At 37.4% G+C, this 12,629-nt stretch overlaps 1 protein-coding gene across 2 annotated transcripts in view; it reads left to right on the top strand.

The window, feature by feature from the left end:
• Window positions 1-12,386, top strand: part of LOC132059578 (protein ILITYHIA) — a 42,860-nt gene extending 30,474 nt beyond the window's left edge. The window contains exons 35-59 of one of the 2 annotated variants that reach the window (XM_059452222.1): window positions 180-290; window positions 385-454; window positions 630-708; window positions 936-1,038; window positions 1,103-1,273; window positions 1,387-1,509; window positions 1,593-1,706; window positions 3,057-3,163; window positions 3,252-3,303; window positions 3,392-3,498; window positions 3,582-3,641; window positions 3,729-3,843; window positions 3,924-4,034; window positions 4,125-4,262; window positions 4,332-4,454; window positions 4,578-4,649; window positions 5,780-5,892; window positions 6,044-6,202; window positions 6,380-6,476; window positions 6,568-6,750; window positions 9,090-9,284; window positions 9,820-10,002; window positions 10,102-10,231; window positions 10,627-10,705; window positions 12,022-12,386. In XM_059452222.1, the coding sequence (XP_059308205.1) occupies window positions 180-290; window positions 385-454; window positions 630-708; window positions 936-1,038; window positions 1,103-1,273; window positions 1,387-1,509; window positions 1,593-1,706; window positions 3,057-3,163; window positions 3,252-3,303; window positions 3,392-3,498; window positions 3,582-3,641; window positions 3,729-3,843; window positions 3,924-4,034; window positions 4,125-4,262; window positions 4,332-4,454; window positions 4,578-4,649; window positions 5,780-5,892; window positions 6,044-6,202; window positions 6,380-6,476; window positions 6,568-6,750; window positions 9,090-9,284; window positions 9,820-10,002; window positions 10,102-10,231; window positions 10,627-10,705; window positions 12,022-12,064 (2,838 nt within the window). In that variant the 3' untranslated portion in view covers window positions 12,065-12,386. Of the gene's footprint in view, window positions 1-179; window positions 291-384; window positions 455-629; window positions 709-935; window positions 1,039-1,102; window positions 1,274-1,386; window positions 1,510-1,592; window positions 1,707-3,056; window positions 3,164-3,251; window positions 3,304-3,391; window positions 3,499-3,581; window positions 3,642-3,728; window positions 3,844-3,923; window positions 4,035-4,124; window positions 4,263-4,331; window positions 4,455-4,577; window positions 4,650-5,779; window positions 5,893-6,043; window positions 6,203-6,379; window positions 6,477-6,567; window positions 6,751-9,089; window positions 9,285-9,819; window positions 10,003-10,098; window positions 10,232-10,626; window positions 10,706-12,021 lie in introns of both variants that reach the window. The other variant, XM_059452221.1, reaches the window with a different exon arrangement.
• Window positions 12,387-12,629: the final 243 nt, after the last annotated feature.

The raw sequence follows: 12,629 nt of genomic DNA on the forward strand, positions 1-12,629 counted from the left end.
AGAAACAACAATTGACAAGCATAGAAAAAGTTGTGCCTTTCAGGTGCAACATCAAGGAGTTTTGGGGGTGGGTGGGTGTGTGTGGAGCCAGTAATACAGAATGGAGAGGCTGTGCTTTTGAGCCGCTTAGGGTTCTCATTTTCACATTCAACCTACAAGTGTTTTTTCCTCTTTCCCAGGTATTGGCTGCATTAGGAATGGAGTACTTTGAGAACATACTTCCTGATGTAATACGGAATTGTTCTCATCAAAAGGCATCAGTTCGTGATGGGCACTTGGCACTCTTTAGGGTAAGCACTTGCATTTTTTGAATTTTGTGTTCAGAAAGATGGATAACTTCTACTTCTGTATATTTTTTCATATGAATTATTTGGCTACTTGTAGTATCTGCCAAGATCTTTAGGCGTCCAATTCCAGAACTATTTGCAGCAAGTTCTGCCGGCGATATTAGATGGTAAATCTCTCTCTCTCTCTCAATCTCACACACACACACGCACACTCTGAGATAAACAAAAAATTAGTATTCATTCTTTCTAGTTGGCAGAAACCATTGAAGTATTATGAGTGGTTATCATTTATGTTTACTTGCGTTGAGATATTTCTTGAATTAACAATATATATTATAATAGGTTTGGCCGATGAGAATGAATCAGTGCGTGAAGCAGCACTTAGCGCTGGCCATGTTCTGGTGGAGCACTATGCAACTACGTATGCCTTCTTTGTTATCTTCCATATCTAGTTTTAAGCTGGACTTCTGAGTTTACTTTTGGGGTCCCGTTAATTGCTGTAATTTTAGTGCTATGATAGTTAGTTGATTTAGATTACTCAATGGAAGAGGCTATCTTGAAGTGAATGATAGTGCTGTTATGATTACAGTTTGAATGATAATTGATCTGCTGACCATTTTGTAACTCTATGCTCTTCTTTGGTTCCAGATCTTTGCCTCTGCTTCTTCCGGCTGTGGAAGAAGGTATTTTCAATGATAACTGGCGTATCAGGCAGAGTTCTGTAGAGTTGCTGGGTGACCTTTTGTTCAAGGTATGTGTCGCACTTCAGCATCGTACTGTAGGAAGCAGTTGTATTAATGTATATTTTCTTCTAGGTTGCTGGGACATCTGGAAAAGCACATCTTGAGGGTGGTAGTGATGATGAGGGTGCCAGTACTGAGGCTCAAGGACGAGCTATTATTGAGATACTCGGGAGGGACAAGCGCAATGAAATCCTTGCTGCATTGTATATGGTCCGAACCGATGTCAGCATAACCGTACGCCAGGTAATGTTTATTTCAAGCAGTATGGGATGCTTCAATCATGGTGCTCGACTTGTTTGGGGATGCTGATTAGTGTTATTAATAAACTTTAATTACTTTGTATTTTTTTTTTCCAGGCTGCTTTGCATGTTTGGAAGACCATTGTTGCAAATACTCCGAAAACATTGAAAGAGATAATGCCTGTACTGATGAGCACATTGATAAGTTCTCTAGCATCTTCATCCTCTGAAAGGAGACAGGTCTGTTGTTACCCTTGTTTATGGTTAACTAGAATGTATTAAGTAGTTGTGGAGATGAGAATTCTTTGGCCTGAAATTTGCAGGTCGCTGGACGAGCACTGGGTGAGCTTGTTAGGAAGCTTGGGGAAAGAGTTCTTCCTTTGATTATCCCAATATTATCACGGGGTCTAAAAGATCCTAATCCAAGTACAAGACAAGTGAGTACTTTACTTCTTCCGTATGCTTCCAATTGTTTTCTATAGTTTCTCTGAGTGTTTTCAGGTGGTTGATGGTTTTCTTTTTTTTTATTTTTTATTTTAAATAAAAGGCAACCCCAGGGGTGGGGTTACGCGGAACTACCAGTTTATTGATACCAACAACAATTACATAGTTTATTAGCATTATTCATATGTTAATTGTCAAATATCTCACAGTGGGTGGGTATAGGATTTTTGGTCTCTGCATATGGTCTTGGGCAATCCTCACATAATGAGCTATCTTTTGTGGATGAGTTAGGCCCAAGATCCACTTCTGTATCATTAATCGGTAATTTAGTATGGAAAATGCAGTAGGTTATGATAATCTTAGTTCATCTATCCAAATATGCAGTTGCAAATTTCATTGCGACTTGAGTTAAGGTTTATCTTAGTGAGATAACTTAGTACAACTGAAGTGTATTTGGGGGAGTCACTATTTTGAGAGCAAAGTAATGTGAGTGAGCTTCTGTTAGAAATGTTCTGTAAGTCTTGTTAATAGGGAAGAGAAGTTTCATTCTCTAGAAATTCTTCAATTCTGACTGGAAGGAGTTAGCCTTCAAAATTCAAAGATATGCTAGATGTTTATAAGTCCAGGCTAATTTGGTCCAACTGATCAAGTTTAATTACACTTTTTTTTCTTTTTCTGGTGTAAAGAGGAACTTGTAAATGAAAGTAAAGTCAATACTTAGCCTCCTAAAATACCTACACGATTAGAAGAGAATTCTTTCTTTATTTTTTTTCTCACTTCTGCATAATTCAGCACCTTCTACAGTGATGCAGCTACAATATATTACCAATTTTATCCGATGTCCCCGAAGGGACTGATATAATATATTTCAAATTTCTAAAAAGAAGTAGCTTAAGAGGTTAAGACAAAACAATATTATATCAGAGTAGGAAAATGTCGTTCATTCTAGTCTCATCATCACCTAACATAAAATACTTCCACGTGCTTGGCCCAAGAAAAAAACAATTAAGCCCACATGTGGGGCATTGTGCAGACCTAAATTAAGTAAAAATGTTTCGTTTAAAAAAAACTCGCATTTTTAGAATAGGCCTAATATTGTACTGGTACAATATAGTTATGACTTCATGGTGAATGGCGTGTATATATGAATAATTAGTCTTATTTATACTTTTCCCACAAAAGGTGCGAGAATTGGTCTGCAACTACAAAAAAATTCGCGTCCTTTTTCCTTCATTTGACATGGGCTTACCTTTGAACTTGCAATCACAATGTCCATCAAGATGTAGTTTGTTTCCACTTTTCATTTCTCTTTTTTGCCGATCTTTAATGCTTTTTAATTTCAGGGTGTCTGCATTGGTCTAAGTGAAGTTATGGCCAGTGCTGGCAGGAGTCAGTTGTTGAGTTATATGGATGAGCTTATACCCACAATTCGGACTGCACTTTGTGATAGGTGTGGTATCTTTTGCTTATATTACTATGAAAATAACAGTTTTTTGCATTTGCATTCCAAAGTAATTCTTTGGTTCTTTATTCAACAGTACACCCGAGGTTCGTGAATCAGCAGGCCAGGCATTTAGTACTCTTTACAAGGTAAACCCTCCAGATCTTGCAAATCTTTGATATAATTTACCGAGTACTTCTCAGCACTAATCTTTGCATTTGGTGGTTCGTAACATAGAATGCTGGAATACAAGCAATTGATGAGATTGTTCCAACAATTCTTCATGCACTGGAGGATGAGGAGACCTCAGATACTGCTCTGGATGGCTTAAAACAAATTCTGAGGTAGGCTATTGTATGTCTGGATAAGACATGTTTTTATGTATTATCTTATCGTTATGTCTTAAATTTTGTTGTCACTATTTCAGTGTCAGGACCACAGCCGTGCTGCCACACATCCTCCCAAAGCTCGTTCATCTTCCACTTTCGTACGTATATATGCTTTCTTCTTCCAATAGCTTTTGTGTACCTTGTGGTTGTGCAGTACTCACCAACATATCTGCACACACCTACAGTGCCTTCAATGCGCATGCCTTGGGAGCTTTAGCGGAAGTTGCAGGACCTGGTCTTGATTCGCACCTTAGTACTGTCCTTCCTGCTTTACTGAATGCAATGGGTTATACCGACATGGTATGTCTCCTCACAGATATGTGCATTCATTTCTGTGGTTTTCACATTCATGTTGTCATTTTCAATGGTTTAAACTACAGGAAGTTCAAAATTTAGCAAAGAAGGCAGCAGAAACTGTTGTGTCGGTTATTGACGAGGAAGGCATGGAGTCTTTGTTGTCAGAACTACTGAAAGGAGTTGGGGATAGTCAGGCATGCTCTTTCTCTATTGTCTTGTTATTTTTGTGACTAGTAAATTGCTGTTCTGTTCTCTCATGCTGCTTTTTATACTTGTAATTCCAGGCTTCAATTAGACGAAGTTCAGCCTATCTCATTGGATACCTGTTCAAAAATAGCGACTTGTATCTTGGTGATGAAGCTCCAAGCATGATATCCACCCTCATTATATTGCTTAGTGATCCGGATTCTGATACTGTGGTGGTAATGTCAGGGTCGCTGCATTTCTTTTCAATGTTAATTTGTATGGTTATCTTACCACTTATTTGACAGGTTGCATGGCAAGCTCTGTCTAATGTTGTGAGTTCAGTTCCTAAAGAGGTTCTTCCAACATACATCAAGTTGGTTCGTGATGCTGTATCTACATCAAGAGATAAGGAACGTAGAAAGAAAAAGGTTGCAATTTTCTGTATTTAGACTTCTGTGATTTTATGTTTTAAAAGCATGCGTGTCACATTGTTTTCTGTTGTTTGGTGGGTCTATAAGTTGAGATTTTAACGTTCTTCTTCATGAATGTAGGGAGGACCAGTTCTTATACCTGGATTTTGTCTTCCGAAAGCTCTTCAGCCATTGCTTCCTATTTTTCTCCAGGTATTATTATTATTATTATCATCATCATCATCATCACTACTACTGTTATTTTTTTTCCCATCATCATCATTACTAGTGTTGTTGTTGTTATTATTATGATTATTGTTATTTTTGATCAGGTATTCCAGCTTATTTCTTTGTAAATTCATGATAGATGTCGTATTTTTCTTTTGGTGCGTGATTATTGGTGATATTGTTAGAGAGGAAAAAGCTTCTGAGAGTACATCAGAATATCAGTCTTCAAGTTCATCACATTTATACGTTTTGTATTTGCTGCGGTTGGGTTGTGTGTGTGGGGGGGGGGGGGGGGATGAGGGAATTTAATAAACTGCATCTCAGAGTTGATTATATTTTTCTTTATTGTTTTACAAAAAAGAATCATTTCTGCGTGCATATGTGAGACCACTCTGCTGGAAAAGTTACATATGTGTGGTTACTTTTGAGATGCAGTCATGTCAATAAAGTTTAACTTTGTTGTATGCTATACATCTGAACTGTGCCTTGTACGTTGGACCTATGCTTTGTCTGATCTGATTATAAATATTTCAGTACTTCTTACATAATTCTTAATGACCTTTTCTTTTGATTACATCACCTATTTTTAATATTTCATGGAAACAGCCTTTCTCTCTCCCTTAACCCCCATGAAAGTTTTTTTATTTTTTTATTGTGGAGAGTATATTTGCATTGTAAATCCGATAGCAACCCCCTATTGTCATTGCTGTCGGATTTAAGTGTTGAACATGAGGATACCAAAGTAAGAAGAGGAGAGAATGACTAAATTGGAGAGTAACCTGTGCTTTTATTCCTTAACTACTCTTTTCTCTTAGTTCCTCCTTCTCCAAAACCAACAGTCCCTAGCGGTTTCTCATTGTTTTCTATTTGTGTGTTTCGTCTTAATGGCAAAATTGTAAACGTGTACTGGCAGACTGGCGCAAGGCTTCAAAACTAAAGTCTTTACATCTTAATCGATGTGAGGCATCTTTTAATTATGTTTTATTGCTTAATACGGGTAATTATAATGGTAAATTTTTTTTATTAACGTCCTAATGATCCTATGTGGTGTTTTTGTTTTTTGCATTGTCCTTGGACTTTCTGTTACCAAGTGTGATTTACTTTTTGATCTACAGGGTCTCATAAGTGGATCAGCTGAACTAAGGGAGCAAGCAGCTATAGGTCTTGGGGAGTTAATCGAAGTAACAAGCGAGAAAACACTGAAGGAGTTTGTGATTCCAATCACAGGGTATATGCACAACTTTTGTACCAGCATGAAGAAGTTCATATAGGCAGATATGAGATGATTATGTTTTATCTTTTCTAGATTTATAGCCTCATTTTCTCTAAAAAATTACTCAGCCCATGCTTAATTTTGTACAATATGCTTTCAATTGCAGGCCGTTGATTCGTATTATAGGTGACAGATTTCCTTGGCAAGTAAAGAGCGCAATTCTATCGACTCTGACCATCATAATTCGAAGGGGAGGAATAGCCCTAAAGCCCTTTCTTCCCCAGCTTCAAACAACATTTGTAAAGTGTCTACAGGATAACACAAGGTTGGTTCTATAGTGGTTTACCTTTTTTGCCTGTTAAAAGGGAAAATGACATCATGTGAAAATAACGCCCTTCTGCCCTGTTTTCTCTTTCTTCCCATGACATCTGTTGCTTCTTGAAGCAATAGCTTCAGTGCTTTGTGATCTTTATTCCTTAGGCTTATGTAAGTAAAATTATAGGACAATACGATCAAGCGCTGCTCTTGCACTTGGGAAGCTTAGTGCTCTCAGTACCAGGGTTGATCCTTTAGTTGGTGATCTGTTATCTGGTGTGCAGGTGATAATTTAACTTTATTCTACTTCTCTACTGTTGCAATTTATCTCTTTTTAAGAAGCTGAGTTTATTCCATTGAGTCATGGCTCAACAGACATCAGATGTTGGAATTCGTGAGGCTACTCTTACTGCTTTGAAAGGTGTGATTAAGCATGCTGGTGAAAGTGTCAGCATTGCTTCTAGAACACGTGTCTACACCCTACTGAAGGATTTAATACACAACGATGATGATCAGATAAGAACTGCTGCTGCTAGCATACTGGGAATTGTTTCACAGGTTAGGGTCATTCTGCCCAGGAAAATATTTCTTTTCCTTTATATCCAGATTCCATGTCCTGCTTTTAGCAGGTTTTACCTATTAGTGAGGTTTTTGGTAAAGGTTTTATTTGATGGGGGGGTTTTGTTCGGAATAGAGAAGACTGTAGATAATGCAGGTTATCACCTTTTTTGCTCTAATGCAGGCTGCTTCATTTTGCATTGGCCTCTTGTGGTTTCCTGTGTTCTTTTAGAGGATAATAACCCTCAATATATTGTGTTTCTACCCTGTAATTCGGATTATCTAAAAGAGGAACCATAGCTGCAAAGGGTCTTTTTCTCATTCTTGGGGGTGCCATCTCCCTTTCACAAGTTTGTCTCTAGTATTTACTTTATTTCAGAATTCTTTTTTCATTGGTCATATAAGATCCGACAAGAAATGATCACATCTAGCAAACATGCATGTAGCAAAAATTGAGGGTAAAATGAGAAAAGTTTACTGACAGAAGGATGCTTTTGATGGTTTGCCAATGTCCCCCAGTGACCTCCAAAATGCTTGATCCTTGGGTACGGCACTTTGATGATTGAAGGTGTCCAAGGTGATGAGTTAGACCTTACTCGCGTGGAAGAAAGTTGTCTCAAAATAACTCCAATTATTCATAATAAATGGTGATGTCTCTAAGAATAGAGCATAATGGAGGCAGAGGATCCATATAGGGTACACCGAATAGTGGAGGTTATAACTTAATAGCTTTGGTGACACATTAGGTCTGGTTTGTATGTGATAAGAATTATTGCTACCAACTCTATTTTCCAATATTTGTTGCTTCAATTCTCGCTACTTTTCTCAATTTGACTTCCAAATACCCTTCACCGAAGTCATTCTTTACCTACACAAATCTGATGGAATAATTTGAGATATGCATGCTAAATGCTTGAAGACTAACAGAAATCATGTCAGAAGTACATAATCTGATGTATTTTCGAGGCATAAGTAGACACCGGTCAGATATAGAGAACCTCTAGTTTACCCTAAAGGCAAATTATTGAATATTGGATGATAGGTTCGAGTTGAGCAGATTAGATAGGAGTTTGTGTTGCCATTCCCCACTATTAAGGGACTGAGTCGTTGATTAATTGATTGATTCAGTCTATTTCATGTCTTTGTTCATAACCTCTGTTGAACGGTCGCAAATTAGACTGAGCAGCTAATGTGCGAATAGGAGGATCTTATGCAAAACTTTCATTTTGTCCCAATTTAATCGGTTTGGGTAGGGGTGATTTGGTATCAAAATGATTTCTCGTCAGAAAAGGCTTATGAAGGTCAAAAAAGAACTAATTCGGTAGGTGATTTTTGTGATATTCTGGAGTTGAGCTCTTTGCTGTGTTCTACTAAATGGGAGGTTTTCCCCCTTTTTGTCTACAAATCTAACTTATCATAAAAGCATGGTGTGTTGAGAACGGTTGAGATGCTAAATTGGTGCACATATCGCATTTTCAATTCCTTGGTTTGTCATCTCACAGGTTCACCCTTTCTTTCATTCCTCCTGGTTTTTAGTAAGAATTTTCTTTCACGGAGACACTTTGGTTGGTGATATTGCTTTCCCTCTCAAATACACATGGCTTTATCCTCTCTCTCATCTTTGTAAGGCCTTCAAATACCAGTGACTTATTAATGTGCTAAACAAATATTTGACTATTGCATTATTAGTTCTTTTTTACAGTAGGTGTAAACTTTCTAAAATGACAACTTTGCTTCAGTGCCAAGCAAGTTGGGGTCGGCTGTTTGAATTCTCACCGACCATGCAGCTCCATTTGATAGGTGTAAACTTTATGATGTAAAAATGTTGTTGAGGTGGTAGATTTTATCAGCTCCTTTAATCTAAGGAGGGTTGCTTTTTGTGATGCATGTGTAATACCAGGACTGTTTTGGTGTTTTTGTAACAAAATCATACCTCACCTACCTTCTCAAAAAGTGTAGGAAGAGCAATCAAAACCATTTTCATTCTTCACTTTGCAAGAGAATTGTGCCTGAGATTATCGGAGCAATGTGATGAAAGTTTAGGGGCGTTTTACTTCGTAGATCTAACTATTGAAGTCTAGGGGGATTTGTTTCAAAGGATTATTTATTAAGCAGAGACTATGATGTATCTGTATAGGCAGACCGGCAGAAATTGTTTCCGATAAAGTTGTGTTTGTATATTGGAATCAAGCCGAATTAATCGGTTTCTTTCATAACATCAGCTTAACTGAACTAAGATGTTTGATTTTTTATTAGATTGATTCTCAGGAAGTTTCATGGACCTAAAACTGTGTTATTGAGATTTATTGTCATTTATCCCGCTTTTTATGATTGTACAGTACCTGGAAGATGGACAAGTTGTTGAAGTACTTGATGAGCTGTCAAAATCAGCATCATCATCTAGCTGGTGCTCAAGGCATGGAGCAGTACTTACTATTTGTTCAATGCTTAAGCACAAACCTGACATAATTTGTGCTTCATCATCATTCCCATTGATTGTAAAGTGCCTCAAAAGCACCTTAAATGATGAAAAGGTATGTCTGACATATATTCTTTTACTCTATAACTATAATTTGTTTTGTTAAAAAATTGCATTATTCCGTTTTCCATAGAAACTTGAATATTTTGTTTCCTGTATATCTTTGATCCAATCCTGGAAACAAAAAGAATTCCACTTTCTATTGCCTTTACTGAAGGGAAGGTGTTTCTCTGTTTGAACTGAAAATCAATGAATTGGTGCTTTTTTCTATCAAGTAAATCAATAAATCAGTGTTATAGTCCAAACAAAAACACTTATGTCTTCTTTTTAATCGCTGAAGCATCTCTTTCTGGTTGAGTTACTTCACTATTTTTTCAATTTTCTGTACGTTAAACATCCACGAGAGGATTCAGATTTTCATTTTATTATTACATTATGTTAACATTCACAAAGCTTTTACTCTGGAGAGTAAATTGCAGATGCAAGCAATAAAACTGGAAATGCGTACAGTGTAATTTTCAGAAATAGTAAAACTTATTTTATTTGGAAATCTGATGGTTTTTGTTTGTGATTGCTCCTTTATTTGTTAGTTCCCTGTTCGTGAAACATCGACGAGAGCATTGGGGTTGCTTCTACGTCAACAAATCCGGAGTGATCCTTCAAATGCTACTTCACATGTGGAAACTCTGGGATCCATAGTGTTGGCCATGCAGGATGATTCAAGTGAAGTCAGAAGACGGGCCTTATCTTCATTGAAGGCAGTTTCAAAGGTTCGTGCTTCTGAAATAACTGACATGCATCAGAATATGCATTCGTCAGTAGGCTCAACCTTTTTTTTTGAAGTAACGTTGATGTTTTCTATCTTACAGGCCAATCCTGGTGCCATTGCCATACATGTTTCCAAATTTGGCCCTGTTCTGGCTGACTGCTTGAAGGATGGAAATACACCTGTGAGACTTGCTGCAGAGAGATGCGCCCTGCATGCCTTACAATTGGCAAAAGGTATTACCTTTGCATTTTCTGTCCTGTGGCATCTTAACATTCTGATTCTAATATAATTCTCTTCAATCCTGTACTTGGTCATATGTGTTTATTGATTTTGTTGTAATGCTTATTAAGCTGTTCTGGTGCTTGCTGACTATGTTGCTTGGACTTTCCAAAAATGTTGCCACACCCGTGTCGGATCCTCGAACTAGTTTTGGAGGATCCGACACGCACCAATCAACATTTTTGAAGAGCCCGAGCAACATAGCTTGCTGATCCTTTTTACGTACGTTTTGCCAATTTTATTGTTATGCTTAAAAAGCTGCTTCTAGTGGTCGCTAATCCTTTCAATTTATTAGTCCTCTGGTTCTGGTTTGGCAAGCGTCTAAACGTTCCTTTTCTTGTGTTTGCAGGTACAGAAAATGTTCAAGCTGCACAGAAGTTTATTACAGGCTTGGATGCTAGACGAATAGCAAAGCTCCCTGAACACAGGTGAAGTGTTTTTAATCACTCTAGATCTGTAGCCTCCTATTCGCGGATACTTTGCTTCTGATATGTTATCTCGAATTTGTCTCTTGCATTATGGTTTAATGTCTTACCATTCGAAAGTAATTCCTATCACAGAAATTTTCTTTAGCTTCTTCTTTACCAGTTTTACTGTGTCACTTGTTACTGCTTACTCTTGTCTCCTGCACGAGATTGATTCACCATTTTCTGTTTGGTTTGCTAAACTACTTTAAATCAATATGGAGGATACACCTGCTATCAAATTAGTGCCATTTGAGAAATTAATTGTGCAGAGATCATTTACTCAATTGCATGCGAAAATTTAAAAAATGGTCCCTATGTTTGGGGTTAGGTTTAAATTAGCCCGTCAAATATAATACTCGTGAGTAAATTTGATCCTTTAAGTTTGCCAAAAATGGCACGTTTGGTCTCCGTCAAATATTTAATAAAATTTGGTAAGGGGAAGTGTGGAAAAAGATCATATGACAACACCGGGTAAGCTCCATCAAATCCCAGAAAAACCAACCCAACAAGCTGCACCAGACACCAAATGTAGACCAAAATACAAGATACTGCAATAAATGTACCTCCAAATGTGAGTGTCCCTTAAATCTTTATTTTTTTCATAGTTCTAACATCCAGAGTCTGATAAAATTTTGATGGAGACCAAGAGTCCTCATTTTTGGCAATAAAGGATCAAAGCTGTTTGAGAGTATATTTCAGGAACTACTTTAAACCTGCCCCAAAGATAGCTGACCATTTTTCTCATTTTCTCTGAGTTGCACCCTATTCCATGTAATCCTTTTATCTCTCATTACTTGACGAGTTCTTGTTTATTGTTTATCTACATTATGGAGTAGCTCTCCTCCAAAGAAGATTGCTATTAGTTTTTAACTCTTTGGTGACCGTATGAGGTTTGTATCTCTAGCGCCACGGTCCAATCTATGTATTTACCTTTCTTGTAGTCCACAGTGAAAATTCTCATTTTATTGATAATAATAAATTACGACGGCCAACTTTGCACGGTTCAAAATCGGTGGTAATGATCCCACTGTTGTACCCTTTTCCACTTGATTATTAGGCTTTTAGTCGACGGCATGATTCAAGCTCGTGACGTACACCTAACCGACTCATATTCGCTGGACTTTCCACTGAACCAAATCCCTGGGGGCATCTTTGTCGTTCTCGTCTTAGCTGCTTTATCCTGTGCACACTTTTAGCATTTATTTTATTTGCTTGTATTTGGGCAGCTGTGCCTTTAACTGGCTCATTATATTCTGACTTTATTCATGTTGTTGCAGTGATGACAGTGGAGATAGTGACAATGACACGTCAAGTGGCTAACAAGCTTATTACTGTAAAGCACTTTTTTGCCTTCAGATTACTTATCGTCAAGGTCGGTGAGACAGAAGTTAGAAGCGGAAATTTTTCTTGAGATTTAATATTTACAGTAACAATCACATAGATATAGATGCGTAAGCAAATAAGGACGAGTTTGATATTTGCCAAATTTTGACACCGGGTGGATTTTGCTTCCGATATCTTTTGTACTTGTGTATTATTGAGATTAAATAGCCTTTGAGGAAAGGCAGGGAGCTCACATTGTATAAATTTTGTAAATTTTCTCCAATTATATGAAATCACCATTTCTATTTCGACCGAGTTAGTACCCATTTTTCCATTCATTTATTACCTCTGTGCTACAAAACTTACCACTTTGATGGCCAGTATAGACTAGAGAAGCAATTTAACAATGGTGGAAAGGGTCCGCTGTGATTCGATCCTGCGATTTAACTTTACTGTTATATGCTCTATTTGCTGGAGGAGGCTATGTCATTACAGTGCAGATATCAACTTCAGAAAAACTCTATTCTGATTGTTATCTAGAAATGGAGAAATACAAGACTAT

This window comes from Lycium ferocissimum, chromosome 6 (genome assembly GCF_029784015.1).
Source record: "Lycium ferocissimum isolate CSIRO_LF1 chromosome 6, AGI_CSIRO_Lferr_CH_V1, whole genome shotgun sequence".
Taxonomy (NCBI): Eukaryota; Viridiplantae; Streptophyta; class Magnoliopsida; order Solanales; family Solanaceae; genus Lycium; species Lycium ferocissimum.